General features: G+C 33.2%; 3 protein-coding genes across 3 annotated transcripts; all 3 read left to right on the top strand.

The window, feature by feature from the left end:
* Positions 1 to 268: 268 nt before the first annotated feature.
* Positions 269 to 8,144, top strand: LOC109610088. Its single transcript, XM_020027910.2, has 15 exons — positions 269 to 839; positions 976 to 1,235; positions 1,326 to 1,488; positions 1,562 to 1,829; positions 1,926 to 2,230; positions 2,306 to 2,425; positions 2,501 to 2,697; positions 3,532 to 3,649; positions 3,753 to 3,824; positions 5,288 to 5,547; positions 5,628 to 5,790; positions 5,872 to 6,136; positions 6,243 to 6,547; positions 6,622 to 6,741; positions 6,819 to 8,144. Exons 1-15 carry the CDS (start codon positions 783 to 785, stop codon positions 6,987 to 6,989), a joined length of 2,844 nt encoding a protein of 947 aa, XP_019883469.2. The 5' UTR covers positions 269 to 782; the 3' UTR covers positions 6,990 to 8,144.
* Positions 8,145 to 8,306: 162 nt separating this feature from the next.
* On the top strand, positions 8,307 to 9,236 carry LOC105252473 (PCNA-associated factor). The gene is made up of 4 exons (XM_011259855.2): positions 8,307 to 8,454; positions 8,548 to 8,613; positions 8,706 to 8,842; positions 8,924 to 9,236. Exons 1-4 carry the CDS (start codon positions 8,418 to 8,420, stop codon positions 8,999 to 9,001), a joined length of 318 nt encoding a protein of 105 aa, XP_011258157.1. The 5' UTR covers positions 8,307 to 8,417; the 3' UTR covers positions 9,002 to 9,236.
* Positions 9,237 to 9,672: 436 nt separating this feature from the next.
* On the top strand, positions 9,673 to 16,996 carry LOC105252474 (cullin-associated NEDD8-dissociated protein 1). Its single transcript, XM_011259856.3, has 17 exons — positions 9,673 to 10,002; positions 10,515 to 10,684; positions 10,960 to 11,173; positions 11,259 to 11,551; positions 11,633 to 11,795; positions 11,884 to 12,157; positions 12,274 to 12,780; positions 12,868 to 13,151; positions 13,242 to 13,373; positions 13,452 to 13,620; positions 13,693 to 13,990; positions 14,075 to 14,273; positions 14,355 to 14,612; positions 15,439 to 15,627; positions 15,725 to 15,968; positions 16,089 to 16,235; positions 16,332 to 16,996. The coding sequence occupies exons 1-17, from the start codon at positions 9,961 to 9,963 to the stop codon at positions 16,463 to 16,465; spliced, it is 3,717 nt and encodes a 1,238-aa protein (XP_011258158.1). The 5' UTR covers positions 9,673 to 9,960; the 3' UTR covers positions 16,466 to 16,996.
* The last annotated feature ends 44 nt before the right edge of the window (positions 16,997 to 17,040 follow it).

Here is a 17,040-nt window from a genome sequence, read left to right as displayed (position 1 = left end):
CATAATACGATAAAAAATGTAAATATGTAGAGAAATTGAGTTAATTTATATGTATATGTATGTGTATATACATATATATACTTATATTTATATGTTCAATCTAATTATATAATTATCACAGCAAGGTAGTAAAATATGTGTGTGTTATGTTTTATATAATTTAAAAGCTTTAGGTATACAGCGATTGTAAAAATTTTCCACATATTTCATGGTAAATATTTTAAAAACTTATATAACGTTGTTAAGATATTAATATTATTGGCTTTTTTGCTTTTTCGGAGAATATGTATTTTTAACCAAAATATGGATTTATAAATGCTACATGAGCTCTTAATCTCATTTCTTCGAGATATAACGACGCAATTGTAGAGAAATTTGAAAAATGTGGAAGATATTTTTATAACATAAGCAGTGGATGATATTTTTAACACGCGCAATACGTCGATTTAAATATCATCCATGTGTGTGATGAATCGCGATTCATTTATCACCGTTGCAATAAAAACGAAATAAGCGTAATATGAATTCATCACCTATTCGACCCTATTCAACTCAGTCTACACGAAGTATTCTCGCGAGCGAATTACTCTCGTAAGTGAATTAAAATTTTTTTACATACATATGCATATGTATATGTATGTACAAGCAGAAAATTGTCTAACAAGGTTGTAAAAACGAATATTAAATCTAACAATAATTTTATAGGAATGTGTATCGGCAATGAAAATACACACATCGCGGGTGTCATATAATAAATAAATGAACTGTCACTAATTATCGTCATGTCGTTTATGATATCGTTTTTAACGGAAATATGCGCTCGAGGAATAAATAAACAGGTGAAAATAATGTAACATTTAAAAAGAAATGTATAAATTCTCTAAATTTTCTATAAAATTAATTTAGAAATATACAATATGTGTAAGTCGCGCATATGTAGATAATATTTATATAAAATACTTATTTTTCATGTAGCTATTAGCGCGTAAAGTGCCGATCTTTAAACAACTAGTGCGAAATTTAGAGATACATGAACACATGGCGTACACTTTATTGAAGGAAGCCGGCATTCCTGTTCCGCCTTTTGGAGTAGCGAAAACACCCGACGAAGCCGCCAATCTGGCTAAGAATCTAAACACTAAAGATCTCGTACTAAAAGCACAGATTTTAGCCGGAGGTAGAGCAATGGGACATTTTAAGGATAAAGATCTCAGTGGCGTTGTAATGTGCGAAACGTGAGTACAATGGAAATGTCACTAAAATGTTAAAAGAGAAATAATTGTAATCTACGGTAAGATGCCGAATAATCTTTCATTCTTTTACAGTCCAGAGCAAGTAAAGGAATTGACGAGCAATATGATCGGCAAAGTGCTCATAACTAAACAAACAGGTGCGGCCGGAAAGATATGTAATTCCGTGATGGTGACAGCACGCATGTTTCCACGTAAGGAACATTACATGGCGGTGATGCTGGAAAGTGCTTTCGATGTAAGTACGTGCAAGCTAAAAATTATTTCTTCATCAGAGATAGTTAATCAGTCGCCGTTTTACTCTTTACAAGGGGCCCGTGTTAATTGTTTCCAAACAAGGTGGCGTAAACATCGAGGAGATCGCCGCCGTCAATCCCGAAGCTGTAACATACATACCGATCGACATAAGTAAAGGCTTAACGTCCGCGCAAGCGGACAGTGTCGGCGAGAAGCTCGGACTCGCAGGAAACAACAAAGAAATCGCATCGATTATCGCCTGTAATCTGTATGAATTGTTCGTCGAGAAGGACGCTCTGCTTGTCGAGATCAACCCGTTTGCGGAGGATATTTGTGGTCAATGTAAATAAAAAAAAAGAATATATAAGAATAAGAGCACAATTGTGTATAAATTTTAAATGACAATTGATGAATAATACGTTACTTTAATGTTTGCAGATTACGCTTTAGATTGCAAATGTAAATTCGACGATAGCGCCGATTTCCGACAGAAGGAATTGTTTACGTTGAAAGACACGACTCAGATGGATCCGAAAGAGGTCGAAGCGGAAAAACATAATTTAAATTACATAGCTCTAGATGGAAATATCGGCTGTATGGTAAACGGAGCCGGTTTAGCTATGGCTACCATGGACATTATAAAGCTCTATGGTGGTACCCCGGCAAATTTCTTGGATGTCGGAGGTACCGCTACAATCGAAACCGTGACAGAAGGTTTCAAAATACTATCTTCAGACCCGAAAGTAATTATAATGTGAAATTAAATCGACAATTAAATGACGCGATCGATTGCGCTATCAATGGTTGGGATTTTCCAGGTGGAAGCTATTTTAATAAATATCTTTGGTGGTATAATGAGATGCGACATAATCGCCCAAGGAATCATCGATGCTTTTAAACAGTTAAAATTGCATATACCTATAGTTGTGCGATTACAGGTGTGATTACTTTTAAAAATTATATTATCTACAAATAATATATTTTTTCTTTTTTACTAATTTGTTTTTTTGTAGGGTACTAATGTCGATAAAGCTAAAAAATTGATATCAGATGCTAAGTTAGAAGTAATTTCCGTGGATGATTTTGCACAAGCAGCCGAGACATCGGTTAAATTAGCATTGATGATGAATTTGGCAAAGTCTTTGAATTTAGATATTCATTTCACTGCTAAATTATCAGAAAAAATGAAAATTGCCGAGAAAAGAAAGAAGTGAAATAACTTTGGAACAGTTTACAAAATGTTTTGTACTTATATATCTATGAAATATATCTTTTTGTATATAAAAGATACCATATTGTGTGCTGGCCTTTGTTTTATGCACATGTGGGTGTAAGACTAATTGGACCAGCTATGTATAATTGTATTTAACTCTATCCGAAAAAGGAGTGATTTAAAAAATTTCTTCGTGTAATATACTTTTAAAAATTAAAATAAAATCTCGAATTCTTTTAAAATTCTCAAAGTATTTTGAAAAGTGGGGCAAGAGTATATAATCAGAAGAGTACAATTCATAAAAAGATGATAAAAACTAAAATTTTTAACATTTCCGATTATCAAATTGCGATTGATAATTATGATTCTATAATTATCAGTATTCGGTAATTAAATTGATTTTATCGATACTAGTAATTTAAAAATTTTAATTGAACATCGAGAAAATACCAAAAAAATCTAACAGCGTTTTTGAATGAAATTTGATCGCTCTGATACAATTAATGATGTCATAAATTTCGTTTTGGATTATAAGGAATTATTAAATTAATCGATGAAATACTTCGAGTAAGCGTTAATTAATTAATCAGGCCAAAGAATTTTGTGCTTTAACAAACAACTTCAAGACAACGTCAAACAGCATGTACTTTATTAATTAGATGTAAAATTCATTTTTGATCAAACATGTTCATGGCAATTAAGTTTAATCGCTCTCAGCGCGATAACTCAAAAATATTATAATTAATACAAAAGTGACGTGAATTAAATTTTTAAAAAATTCGATCCAGGAATTTTTTAAACCCTCAAAGCTCTATTACACATCTTTTAAAGATGCATCAAACTATTTTTCTCCCGCAAATTCAACCGACGCGAAAACTGCTTGTTTGGCGCTGCTCGCCATGATTCGTCATTGGATCGAATCAGTTACATCCGCGAGTCTGCGTGGCCTGTATCGGCTTCTGCGTCATATTTGCCCGAGGGAAACGTCAAGCTTTTGAGGTGGGGGCCACGAGGGCGAAGCTTGTAGTTGGCAGTCCACGGCTGTCGCTTAGGCAAAGATGGCTACCATGTTGTCGCGGACGGTTTCACTCGCGGAGAGTCTCTGCCGATTGAACACTCCTAAGGTACGTCAGATCGGTTTTCGCGTGTACGATTTTAATTATGTGCTACCGCAAGATTCAAAGAAACGCGCAAAGTTCCGACAGTCACAATGACGAATCGATAGGAAGGAGAGATAATGAGAGACAGAGAGAGAAAAAGAGAGGCAATCGCCATACTGGAAACGGCTGTAGTCTGCTAAATTGAGCGCCAGGGTCACGAATGATTTGAAGCCCAAGGATCTCTGAGGCGAGATTTTTTTTCCCGAAAAATCGACCTGACAATTATGCAATTGCGCGGAAAATATACTCGGAGATTGTTCCCTCACTGAGCGCGATGTCCCTTCTCTATGATTACGTTTAGTCGAATTATGTACATATTCTTACGCGTAAGAGAACACTTGTTAAATGAGATTGAGCACTCGAACTGTCAATGATGTGATCGTCGTTCTATTTTAGGACGAGTACATTTAATAAAGATTTAAATTTTCAAATAGCGAGAGAAAAAATATTGACGATCGTATACTTGTTTTCTTTATCGGAATTGGCATTTGTCAGCGGCTTTGAAATTTATAAGTAAAAACAATATATATTATTAAATGCTGATACGCACATGGTTGACAGTTGTCAAAATTTATAACTTATATATTTAATGATATATAATTTTTAATTTAAAAAATGACTATATACATATACATGTCTGAATTATTGACAGTAGAGAATTGATTTATAGTATTAATTTCTTTTTGACATCTCAATCTTTTTTCATTAAAAAAAATCATATAATTATGATATAAAATTTAAGTGTTGCATATATTCATATATTTTGTAATATTTTCATATATTTTATAATATTTTATTCTTTATATTAATTTTATTAATAAAAATATTTTATTTAATCTTGAATGAAATAAAAATAATAATTTGTAAAGGAAATATTTGTTTTTTTAATTATCTAAAAAAGATTTGTCTCAACATTCTATTTTAGAGTTACCGCAATAAATTGATAAAGACTAATTTATCAGTTAAAATCTATTACACAATTTATTTTATATGAAGTATTATTGCCAAAGTCCTATACATAATGTATGCAATATCAATTCATAGATTATGTAGCCTTCAAGTGTAGATTTATATTTAAATCTCTATACATACATTAATCACATTAAAGTGACAGATTCTAATTCATGTAAACTTTAATCTCATATTTAATACTCATATTTTATATATATATATATATATATATATATATATATATATATAAAATATGACATATCTTGATAAATGAATAATTTATATGAATAACAATGTTTTCAATTTTGTTTCCTTATCCTTTTTTCCTAATTTTTTATCCTTATCAATGTAAATTTTGACATATATACATCTTTTATCATTTATAATGACAAAAACTAATGGAAGTCAGAATTATATTTGTTATCCAAACAAACATAAGAATGATTACATCACAAATCCTTTCTTCTTTCTGTCAGATATTGGCATGCAAGACTAACTTGACGAAACAACCAGTCAGGAATTTAAATGTACACGAACACATCAGCTACAGTTTGCTCAATGAAGCCGGCGTACCTACTCCGAAATTTGGCGTTGCCAAAACTGCCGATGAAGCAGCCAAACTCGCTGCCAACTTGAAGACGAAAGACATTGTCTTGAAGGCTCAAGTTCTTGCTGGTGGCAGAGGGAAGGGACACTTCAAAGGAACGAATGTCAGTGGAGTGAAGATGTGTGAAACGTAATTATGATATATACAAATAATTTTACACAATATATACATTCAGTGTTGTTGAACTTATTATCGTCGCTTTTGTACAGCCCAGAAGAAGCCAAGTCATTAGCGAGTCACATGCTAGGTAAATTACTAATAACTAAACAGACCGGCGAGGCCGGCAGGATATGTAACGCCGTGATGGTCACGCAACGTATGTTTCCCCGTAAAGAATACTATCTTGCTGTCATGATGGAAAGAGCCTTTGGTGTAAGTTTCGCAGAAAAGTGATTAACAAATATTGACATTGCGTACAGACAGAAGAATTTTATAAAATATTTTTTATTTCAGGGTCCCGTCATTATAGCTTCCAGCCAAGGTGGAGTAAATATTGAAGAAGTTGCTGCTACTAATCCTAACGCAATCATGTATGAACCTATCGACATCAACAAGGGAATTACAAAGGAGCAAGCAGAACGCATAATTACCAAGTTGGGTCTTGATAATGTGAAGGATTATATTTCCAATATAATTCTAAATCTTTACCAAATGTTTCTCAAAAAGGACGCTCTTCTTCTAGAAGTGAATCCTCTCGCAGAAGATATTAATGGGAATTGTGAGTCTGAAATCTTTCTCTCTCTTTCTTTTTTTTCTTCATAATATTTTATTATCTTGTAATTTACAATTATTTTTATGATTCACAAACTTACATGCTTTTTTAGATTTTGCTCTGGATTGCAAGTGTCGATTTGATGACAACGCTGAATTCAGACAAAAAGAGCTATTTAGTCTGAGGGATTGGTCTCAGGAGGATCCCAAGGAAGTCGAGGCTGCAAAATTCGATTTGAATTACATTGCGCTCGATGGCAATATAGGTTGTATGGTGAATGGTGCAGGGTTAGCTATGGCTACTATGGATATCATAAAATTACATGGTGGCGAACCGGCTAATTTCCTCGATGTTGGTGGTGGTGCATCGGCTTCTGCAGTGAAAGAAGCATTCAAAATTATCACTTCTGATTCACGAGTGAGTGCGTAATGTCACTGTGTTTATCTGTGATTTAATACATATAATTTATATATTCTTTTTCTTTTATATAGGTTCACGCTCTTTTAGTTAATATTTTTGGAGGCATCATGAGATGCGACGTCATAGCAGAGGGTATTATTGCTGCGACTAAGGAATTAAGTTTAAAAATTCCCGTCGTCGTAAGATTGCAGGTATAATATTTGCGATGCACTTTGTTTCGTAAATAATTATGAAATGGTACCAAAAAATACATTTCGTACTTTGACAGGGTACCAACGTGGACGAAGCCAAAGCTCTAATCGCTAATGCGGGTTTAAAAATCGTGCCAATCGACGATTTGGATGAAGCAGCCCGAGTTGCAGTAAAATTATCGACTATTGTTAAATTAGCACAATCTGAAAATCTCAGTGTAAATTTCGAAATACCAGCGATTTCATAGATAGCGAAAAAAATGATGTAAGTTATTGAAGAATATTGACGAGAATATACTCAATATGTTGTATTGTTAAATTATTTCACAAGAAATCGCCTGAAAGTAATAACTATAATAATAACTTTATACATGTAACGATATATTCTCGCGTTACAGATTAACATTACAAACACAATTCTTTAATTTTTTGTGTAATTTGTAGAGTGAATAGCTATAGAATGTACAGCCTTGGATATATCTATTTTACGAAAGCGATACGATAGCGGATATATTTAAAATTTGAAAGACAAACTGTGGGTGGATTATTATTATATATGCGATATGTAATCAATTTTTCTCTTTAATATAGCTGCAAACATTTATAATACTGTAAAACTGTGAAAGATTATACAAAGACATAATTTATCATTTATCCTACAGGACTCTGTGATTCAGTATTAAGATATTAAGTTGTATAATATATCTCTATTTTTGCTTTTGAACAACCATACGATGCACAGCTGTACGTTTTACAGGGTGTTTAAGGATAATGAAGTGTTAAGCATAGACACACGTTTATTCATTTCAAAGTGAAATTTTTCATGACAACCATTGAAAACAAAAAGCTTTGTTTAATGTATTATATGCATGTAACGATATACAATGGGGCACAGTATGGGGATACAGCACAGAATATTGCAGCAATATTATTAATATTGTTGTAACATTGCGGCAACATTGGAATATTGCCGCAATATTACTGCAATGTTCTGTGCTGTACGAGACATACATAAATTACTTTATATAATTTTCATTCGTGTCTTCGTTTCTTTAATGAACAACCGAGTCATATTCTCGACTGCAATGCTAATGTCAAGAAAAAGTTTCATATTGCAAATGATTGTCAAACAAATATATATACACACACACACATACATTATATGCATATTTATTCTCTCTGTAAATTCGTGAAATTGTATTTATGATAAAACTGTCGACGATACCAGTGTCAAGTATCGTGAGCACTTTAAACATTTCTGTAAATATACCAAGCATTGCTTGCTCTTCTAATCATTAAATAAGAAGATGTAAAACATGAGATCATATCTTTACAAATAGATCAATTATGCGATTTGAAATACTCGTACTTGTCTCCTACATATAATAAAATTATAAGATTAACATCAATGGCAATTTAATCTCCTCGTGTATATTCAAGTTTATATATTTCGATGAAGAGATTTTTAAATGTTATTTTGTATTTCGCGCTTTAAAAAAAAATCCCTTAGAATTGCGAAACTAGTAATGTTAAACTGACTAATGCTTAATTTGGTCACACTGGATTTCAAATTTCATAACGATATTTTGGCAAGTAGCTCAATATCATTTCGAAAGTTTGTTTCTGCGACTTTGCATAGAAATCTCTTTGAATTTTCGCATATTAATGTTAGCAACATGGTGAGGACAAAGGCGGACAGAGTGCCATCAAAAGGTAGGCTAAATAGAACAAGAATATTCTTGACTAATCTTATTAACGAATTGCACACGCGAATGTATTGTTTGTTGAATGTCGTTTGTTTGTCAGCTGTAGCCAGCAAGGCGCCTAGAAAAGGTACGGGTACTCCTGGCAGGAAAAATAATGCTAGAAAAAGTATGGCATGTTCCACACATTCTCTTCACATATTCTTCTAATGTTGTTCTTTTAAAAAAACAGACGTTAAAAAGAACATTTATTATTCACAGATGTAGGAAAAAGCCATGGAGGTGGAAATCCCTATCATCCAAGAGAAACTCCGGAATGGCAGAAACCCATCACTTCCTTTATGAATACGAGTTCAAAAACAACTACGAGCAATGCATCACCAGAAAAAGAAAAAATTGTAAATATATAATAAGTCGTGCTTATGCTAATTTTCTTACTCTTTAAATTAATTTGTATAAAATACTTTCTTTCGCTTTAGGAAAATCAGGCTACCTCAAACTGTGCAGACCCAAATACTGAGGAAAGCGCAGCGGAAGAAGACAGTGAGACTGATTAAAACATTCTCTTTTATTCCATTTTCCATATTTCTTTAATATTTTACTGTTAAATTATTTATTTATTTTAATTATTCAACTGTTACATTCTCTTATCCTATATTCATATGCTTTAAGTAGTTAGGTATTACATACAAGTACAAAAACTAGACAAATTTCTCATTTTACTGCTATAGAGTGGCAGTTTGTACTCACTATCATAATAAGTGTTATTTTTCAAATTGTAAATAAATAGAAGCAATCAACTTGCATTCTTAATTTTTGTAAACAAGAAAATAGTGATAGCGCTCGTCATCATGCTAATTTTAATTATTCAAAACGGTTAAAATTTTAAGACTCATTTCGAAGTTTGTTTTTCTTTAAAACACAATAAGAGTAAAGCACCTCAATTCCTGCTGCTTCCAACCGAGAATCTGTAATCGTGAGAGTGAAATACGAGAAATCAGGGGCTTGATGACGCATCACGACGCGAGATAAATCATTGGCTGTAATTTTAAGTTGCTACAACGCGATTGACGATGAATCGCATTAAAAGTAGCGAAAGATACTTCTTAAGCCGGCATTATTTTTTCACGAGGCTTAAGTGCACACATACGTATATGTGTTTGCGCATGATGCGCATGCGCGTGCGGAAGATACGGTCACAGCACGAACGACGAGCGGGCGGCTTCCTCGTGGCGGTTTTAGGAACGCGGACGTTCAGTCAAAATTCGGCATCGCATCGAGAGATGTTGCCGATAGTGAAGTTACAGTAGAGAAGAAGAGAAAAAAAAAGGGAAGAAAAGCGCTGACTACATTATATATCTCGGCTCGTGCGTCTTTTTATCGGGGCGAGGATTCGTCGGTATCGTTCTATCGGGATCCCTTTGTTTTTCCTTTCTTTTTTTCGTTGCCTTACAAAACGCGCCGCCAGAGTTGTGCCCGATCGTCGAACCGGCTGTGAGAAAAAAACTCTGCAACCATGGCTAGTGTCTCCTATCAAATAGCGAACCTGCTGGAGAAGGTACGCGTAGTCGTACATTTCGGCGCATACATAATATATGTATATGTGTAATAGCGATCGAAAAAAATATCATTCATAATCTGTGCGTCTTACACGAGATTTCATTCCGTCATGGCATTTTCACGATGACATAACCTCACTATGTTGTTCGTGAACTCGACTCCGATACTTCATGATACTCTTTATGAATGTATCATAAAATGACAACTTTTTCTCTATATAATCATTTTTAATGTATTTCTTATATATATTAGTTTATACGAAAGTTTATACACGCGTATGAAATTATACCTGGATATTATAACCATTTCTAGCCAAGTAATTGGTAGACTAATTAATTAATCATTGTATTTTATTAATTATATATTATAAATTAATCGATCATCTCTGATTATATTTTGAAATCGATGATAGCATATCTTTGTTATATGAATATTTTTTGCAGTATCGTAATACAACATTTTAAACAGTATCATAATACAACGTTTTAAACAGCTATGCTCTCTTTGTAGATGACATCCAGCGATAAAGACTTTAGATTTATGGCAACTAATGATTTGATGAGTGAACTGCAAAAGGACAGCATTAAACTGGATGATGATTCTGAGCGCAAAGTTGTAAAAATGCTTCTTAAGTTATTGGAGGATAAAAATGGAGAAGTACAGAATCTTGCTGTCAAATGGTAGATTTTTTGTCTGGATATTATATATATATATATTTTTTTTTTTGTATACTTTTATACATATTCCATATATTAATTTTGTATTTTTTCTTTTCTTAAATTTCTTGTACTAATATATTATACAAAATCAAAATTTATGAACACAAATCAAATAATTAGATAATAGATTTGTATATAAAGTTATAAATATTTGTGTTATAAATATTTGTTGCGTTTATTTGAGAATTCTTCATTCAATTGCATGGTTATATGGATGTGTATGTGTAATTTTTCAGTTTGGGACCGTTAGTTAATAAAGTAAAGGATTACCAAGTAGAAACTATTGTGGATGCTCTATGTACCAATATGGTATCCGACAAGGAGCAATTACGCGACATTTCTAGCATCGGCCTGAAGACTGTCATTTCCGAGCTTCCTTTAGGTTGTAGTGCATTAGTCGCAAACGTTTGTAGACGTATCACAGGCAAATTAAGCAGTGCTATTGAAAAGGTAAATTATCTTTGTTAAATTTTTTAAAATTTAATCTCCTTTATATCTCCGACAAATATATATTTATACATGATGCATCTTTTAGCAAGAGGATGTATCTGTACAGCTTGAAGCACTTGACATTGTTGCCGACTTACTCTCTCGCTTCGGTCCTCTACTAGTCACATTTCATTCTACAATTCTGACCGCATTATTACCACAACTCTCTTCGCCGCGACAAGCGGTCCGTAAACGCACTATAGTAGCGCTGAGTCATCTGTTAACGTCCAGCAACAATTATTTATACAACAAATTGCTGGATTATCTTCTTGAGGGTCTTCAAATTCAAACGGCAAAGAACGTCATACGTACCTATATTCAATGCATTGCCTCTATTTGGTTAGACAATCTACGTTATATTCGAATAATTACATTCGATGAAAAGAATAAACTATATGATTTATATAAATTTATTTGCAGTCGGCAAGCAGGACACAGATTCGGCGAGCAGATAGAACGCGTTATGCCATTGATTGTTCAATATAGTAATGAGGATGATGATGAATTGAGAGAATATTGTTTGCAAGCATTTGAATCTTTTGTTTATAGATGTCCGAAAGAAATTACGCCTCATATAAACAAGGTACATAATTTAGATCCATTTTATATTATCAGCATTACATTTATGCATCTTATGTGTCTATTATTAAATGAAACCATTTATTTTTTAGATCATAGAGATCTGCCTAATATATATTACATATGATCCAAACTACAATTATGATGATGATATCAACGATCTTTCTGATGGAGAAGGTACTGCAATGGAAATAGAAGAAGATGGAGAGGAAGACGCAGAAGACGAATATTCCGATGATGATGATATGAGTTGGAAAGTTCGTAGAGCAGCCGCAAAATGTCTAGAAGCAGTTGTATCTAGTAGAAGAGAATTGTTGTCAGATCTTTATAAAGTAGTTTCACCTGCATTGATTGCTAGATTTAAGGGCAAGTATTGATCACTAAAATTTATTTATGTACAAAGATGTGTGAAAACATATATTTATTCAATTCTTATCCAATATGATTATAATGCAATGAAATTCAATGTTATATAATTATAGAAAGAGAAGAAAATGTAAAATCAGATATATTTCACGCGTACATCGCTTTATTGAGGCAAACGAGGCCAGCTACCGGTGTGCCACTTGATCCAGACGCAATGGAAGACGATGATGGACCTATTGCATTGTTACAACAGCAAGTACCATTAATTGTGAAGGCAGTTCATCGTCAAATGAAGGAAAAGAGCATCAAAACGAGACAAGATTGCTTTTCCTTGCTAAAAGAATTGGTGCTTGTTTTACCTGGTGCTTTAACTAATCATATCCCAGCACTAATTCCCGGCATACAATATTCCCTGGGTGACAAAAATTCTTCTTCGAATATGAAGATAGACACTTTAGCTTTTGTGCATACGCTATTGGTGACTCATCAACCCGAAGCTTTCCACGTTCACATGCCAGTTTTGGCGCCTCCAATTATACTAGCTGTAGGAGATTCCTTCTATAAGATCGCTGCCGAAGCCTTGCTCGTATTGCAGCAACTCGTACAAGTTATCAGACCACACGGTAAGCAATTTTATACTACTTAATTTTTATTTTGCAACTTGCAGATATAAGAATAATCAATAACAGAGATTTTAATGCTTACTTCAGATAAACCCTTTTCCCGTGGCTTCACTCCGTTATCTAACGAAATATATCACTGCACATTAATGAGGCTCAAAACGGCAGATATCGATCAGGAAGTGAAGGAGAGAGCCATCGCTTGTATGGGACAGATCCTTGCGCACTTTGGAGATACTCTGTCAGACAAATTGCATGTCTGCCTACCTATCTTCTTGGACAGATTGCGCAACGAGATAACTAGACTTACCACTGTTAAGGCTCTAACTTGTATAGCTGCGTCTCCTCTGAGAGTCGATCTTAAACCAATCATGGTAAGTTTATAAAATATAATATGTATACATACCATAAAAAATGGCAAAGCTCTCTTTTTCCTATATACAAAATATTACTGTTTTTTGTAGGAAGAAGCAATACCCATTCTTGGATCCTTTTTAAGAAAGAATCAACGAGCTTTAAAACTTTCTTCTCTTCCTCTTCTAGATACGTTGGTATGCAATTATAGTTCAGCTCTGCATCCAGACTTACTTGATAAGGTAATGAAATAATAATTGTGCTCTATACATAATACATTTAACAAAACGTATAATGATTGTCTTTAAATCTTTACGTAGGTTACTACAGAGTTACCTGCATTATTAAATGAATCAGACCTACACATTGCGCAGTTAACATTGAATCTTCTCAGTACCATTGCAAAGTTACATCCAGCTGCTCTGACGAGAGTTTCTGATCATATCTTGCCAGAGATACTCATCCTTGTAAAGTCACCACTTCTTCAAGGTAGTTATTCCGTTATATAACATTGAATTAAAAATTTTACTGTACTCAATATATTGATATTTTGTCGAACAGGTATTGCATTAAATTCAATGCTCGAGTTTTTCCAAGCTTTAGTACAAGCGAATCTACCGGGTCTCGGGTACAGAGACCTTCTCGCGATGTTAATAGTTCCAGTTACTCAATCCGTACTTCACAAGCAGGCTTATCATTCACTAGCCAAGTGTGCGGCTGCACTGACAATCACATGGCACGAAGAAGCACAATGTATCGTGCAACAATTGCTAAAGGATGTTCAAAATCCGTCAGACATTCAGAACGTTGCCCAACACATATTCGCCTTGTTGGTCATTGGAGAGATAGGAAGACATGTGTAAGAGAGCTACAGCTGTTTTTTTTTTTATTTCGAAATTATTATATTAAGAACATTTGTCTTTAAAATAATATTCCTACACAGAGATCTGAGTGGAATTAATTCGCTGAAACATACCATTATAAATTCATTTTCTTCTCATTCGGAAGAGGTAAAATCTGCGGCCAGTTACACGCTAGGAAATATCGCGATTGGAAATCTTCCTGAATATCTGCCTTTCATACTTCAAGAGATCGAGGCACAGCCCAAACGCCAATATCTGCTTTTACATTCATTAAAAGAGGTAAAGATACACATTCTTTTTCCATTAAATTCATCTAAAAATCTATATAAAATCATCCCTTTCTTTTTCTTTTTTTTGTAGATTATTACGAGTCAGTCGGCCAGTCCATCCGGCGTGTCGAATTTGCAAAATTTCGTGCCTTCAATTTGGATGCTCTTGTACAGGCATTGCGAATGCACGGAAGAAGGTACTCGTAACGTCGTGGCCGAATGTCTCGGTAAATTAACCCTAATTGATCCTGCTACTCTATTACCAAGATTACAAGAATCGCTCAAATCATCATCAGCTCTCATGAGAACAACGACAGTTACCGCGGTCAAATTCACCATTTCTGATCAGGTACTGTACTTTAAGTTTTGACAACACTTATTCTACAATAATTGCGTATACAGCGTGTTCGAAAAATCGCCCGCAATCCTTCCGATGATTCTGGACTCAAAAAGAAGAAGAAAAGTTATATAAGCATAGGTCCGGCAATAATCCGTTTCCAAGTTATAGCCATTTTTATGTTAAAAAATATATAGTTCGCTTGGTATCCCTCTTCTTCATATTCTTTTTTAATTTAAAATTTTTAAATTTAAATTTGAATTTTTAAATTTGAATTTGAATTTTTAAATTTGAATTTGAATTTTTAAATTTGAATTTTAAATTTAAATTTGAATTTTTAAATTTAAATTTTTAAATTTGAATTTAAATTTTTAAATTTGAATTTTAAATTTAAATTTGAATTTTTAAATTTGAATTTTTAAATTTGAATTTTTAAATTTGAATTTTTAAATTTAAATTTTTAAATTTGAATTTTAAATTTGAATTTGAATTTAAAAATTAAATTCAAATTTAAATTTAAAATTCAAATTTAAAAATTTAAATTTAAAAATTAAAAAAATTAAAAAAAGGGGGTTGCCAAGCGAACTATAAATTACAATTTTTTTTAACATAAAAGTGGCTATAACTCGGAAACGACTTATTTCTGAACCTATGTTATATAACTTTTTTCCTTCTTTTTGGATCCTGAATCACTTCCTAAAGTGCTGTGGGCGATTTTCCAAATACTTTATATATTAGAAATGTATATATGTATGAATATGTACGAAATGTATATATATAATTTTTTTTTTTGTTATTTTTATAATATTATATATGTATATATGTATATATATTGCAGCCACAACCGATTGATGCCATGTTGAAGCAATGTATGGGTAATTTCCTAGTTGCTTTAGAAGATCCTGATCTTAACGTTCGGAGAGTAGCGTTAGTCGCATTTAATTCCGCTGCGCACAATAAACCTATGTTGATAAGGGATCTTTTAGATGCGGTACTGCCACACCTTTATGCAGAAACCAAGATCAAGGTTAATAAGATTTAAACTAACAAAAATTAAGATTTAAATTATATACTATCTTTCTAGAATTTTATAACATAATATAAAAGTTTTCTTTTATATACAGAAAGAACTTATCAGAGAAGTCGAAATGGGTCCGTTTAAACATACGGTGGACGATGGATTAGATCTCCGTAAGGCAGCGTTTGAATGCATGTATACCTTATTGGATTCATGTCTCGATAGATTGGATGTTTTCGAATTTTTAAATCATGTGGAAAACGGTCTCCGAGACCACTACGATATCAAAATGTTGACTTATCTTATGACAGCGCGACTCGCACAGTTATGCCCAACAGCTGTCTTACAAAGTGAGTGATCACACACGATCATTCTCCATTTGTTTTACTAAAACTTTTGATACACACATGCGTGCGCGTATCATAATATTTAGTTAATTTTAGTTAATCCTCTAATTTTTGCTTACATAGGATTGGAACGATTAGTGGATCCACTCAAAAGTACTTGCACAATGAAGGTAAAAGCGAACTCGGTGAAGCAAGAATATGAGAAGCAAGACGAGTTGAAACGTTCCGCCCTAAGAGCAGTCGCAGCATTATTGACTATCCCCGATGCAGGCAAGTGGAATTATCTTGAAATGAGAAAAGAGATTAAATTAATTTAAAACAAATCAACTTTTGATTCTAAAAGTAATATAAAATATCGATTTGCAGATAAAAATCCATCGTTGAGTGAATTTGTTGGACAAATTAAGGCTACGCCGGAATTGCAGCCACTTTTCGAGATAATACAAAAGGACTGTACCGGTAGTAACGTGAATGAGACAAACGCGATGGATCAAAGCTAAGAATAATTGACTTAATTCTTTTTTTGTATCTCATAGATCGCCGTGGACTAAGCGCGTTCGTGATCATACTCTATCCATAGTTTATTTCTATACATTATTTTTTCATTATATTATATCCTCGATTTGAATGTAGTTTCTAATAAATGTGAGTTAATGTAGCACGCCATGTATAAATTTTAAAATAAATTTGCCGGCAATAATCATTTTACCATCACGTGCTCATATTTCCTGCTTTATTGGATCGATCTATGCCAATTATCGTGATAAGCGATTCAATTTGATCGTACATCTCGCGCAGGATGAAATTCGCGATGAAAAAACTCGAGAAAAATATAATGTCGAGATAAAAATTGTCTTTTCAACTGAATGTTAAAACACATTCGCGTCCTGTGCAATCCACTTTCATATACATTCATAACGGTTTATTTACATGATCCACTTTATATGCGACACCCAAAATAAATTTATTAACAAGGTGCTTTCTATCGCATTTTTAGCGTGTTACACAAAAAATAATAATATCTAATTATCGTGATTACACCAAAAATTTAGAGATTATATAATAGACAATATAA

Source organism: Camponotus floridanus, unplaced genomic scaffold, assembly GCF_003227725.1.
Source record: "Camponotus floridanus strain SB8 unplaced genomic scaffold, Cflo_v7.5 scaffold20, whole genome shotgun sequence".
In the NCBI taxonomy this organism is placed as follows: domain Eukaryota; kingdom Metazoa; phylum Arthropoda; class Insecta; order Hymenoptera; family Formicidae; genus Camponotus; species Camponotus floridanus.
Note: the sequence above shows the minus strand (reverse complement) of the source record. Positions and strands in the feature narration are given on the sequence as shown.